This window comes from Anneissia japonica, unplaced genomic scaffold (assembly GCF_011630105.1).
Source record: "Anneissia japonica isolate Jap-2015-1 unplaced genomic scaffold, ASM1163010v1 scaffold13374_len77687_cov166, whole genome shotgun sequence".
Classification (NCBI taxonomy): Eukaryota; Metazoa; Echinodermata; class Crinoidea; order Comatulida; family Comatulidae; genus Anneissia; species Anneissia japonica.
Window position 1 is genome coordinate 34,720 of NW_022747996.1, and position 1,424 is coordinate 36,143.

A 1,424-nucleotide genomic window follows, 5' to 3' on the forward strand; every position below is an offset into this window, starting at 1 on the left:
CAGTGGATCGTCCCAATCTGCTTTGAGTAGCATCATGTTACGGAACAGGACTCTTCCATGCACCAAAACTGGAGAAACAAATCCTAAGGGGTCGTATATACTATTAATGGTTGCTAGAATACCACGCTCTGTGAATGGTTTTTCTTCACAGTCAATATGGAAGGTGAAGACATCTTCACATAATCTCCACTGTAAGCCTAGACTTCTTTGGAGAGGAGCACCACCTACTTCTACATTGAAATCTCTGATGCAATTTCTTCTCGATCAAATGCGTTTAGTACCTCTTGGCTGTTAGAAGCAATTTTATGTAGGCGTATTTTGCCACCATCCATTAAAGCAGCCTGCGTTCTTTTCACCAATGATATTGCAGTTTCATGATCCTCGCAAGATGTTAACCCATCATCTACATAGAAATTGTTATTGACAAATTCTACCACATCAGGATCAGCATTTTTGATGATGTCTCGTAGGCCATAGTTAGCAACTGCTGGAGAGGGTTTGTTTCCAAATACATGCTTACACATCCTATACTCTACTAGCGGTTTGCTAATGTCATTTTCTTCATGCCAGAAAAATCTTAAAAAGTTCCTGTGCTCCTCGGCCACTCCAAAACAATAAAACATACTCTCTATATCCCCACAAACAGCGACACCTTCCCTTCTGAAACGCATTAGTACCCCTACCAGTCCATTTGTCAAATCAGGGCCTTTGAGCAGTACCTTGTTCAGTGACACTCCCTGAAAGGTGGCAGAGGAATCAAATACGCCTCGTATTTTATCCCTTTTCTTGGGATGATAAACACCAAATAACGGTAGGTACCAGCATTCTTCATCCTTGTTGAGTGGTGGGGCCCTTTCCGCATGTCCGTTGTCCAAAACTCCTTTCATAAAGGTAATAAAGTGTTGCCTTTTGACGCAATCTTTGACAAGACTTTTATGCAGTATGCATGCCCTTTTCCATGCCTGTTGGCGGTTATTTGGTAGCCTTGGTCTAGGTGATCTGAATGGTAATGGAGCTGTCCACATATTATTTGAACTTAGCTTTCCTTCAGCCTCCATGATATTGACAAACTGCTTCTCTTCCCTAGATAGACTCATGGAATCCTCACCCTTGTCAAATAGCTCTTCCACTTTTATCTGGTTGGGACATGGGTCCAATGTTGAAGGCTTTGCATTGTTTTGGATAATGATACTCGTTCTGTATGTTCCAATGGAATTGGGCATGTGGGACCCACCAAGGCAGGTTTCACCGATGATTACCCAACCCAATCGCAGCCTTTGTGCGTACGGTGCGCTGGCCGGTCCAATTATCTGGTCTAGAACATGATGTGCTTCGATGAGGTCCCTTCCTATTAGCAGTGTGATGGAGCAGCGTTCATCCTGCTCTGGGATAAGGTGCGCTATACCATTTAAATGAGGGTGTTG

General features: G+C 43.4%; 1 protein-coding gene across 1 annotated transcript in view; it reads right to left on the reverse strand.

Annotated features, from left to right (window-relative positions):
- The window catches only part of LOC117120649, a 3,222-nt gene that overhangs the window by 872 nt on the left and 926 nt on the right, over window positions 1–1,424 (reverse strand). The window contains exon 3 of the mRNA XM_033265676.1: window positions 235–1,399. Within this exon, the coding sequence (XP_033121567.1) occupies window positions 235–1,399 (1,165 nt within the window). The remainder of the gene's footprint in view (window positions 1–234; window positions 1,400–1,424) is intronic.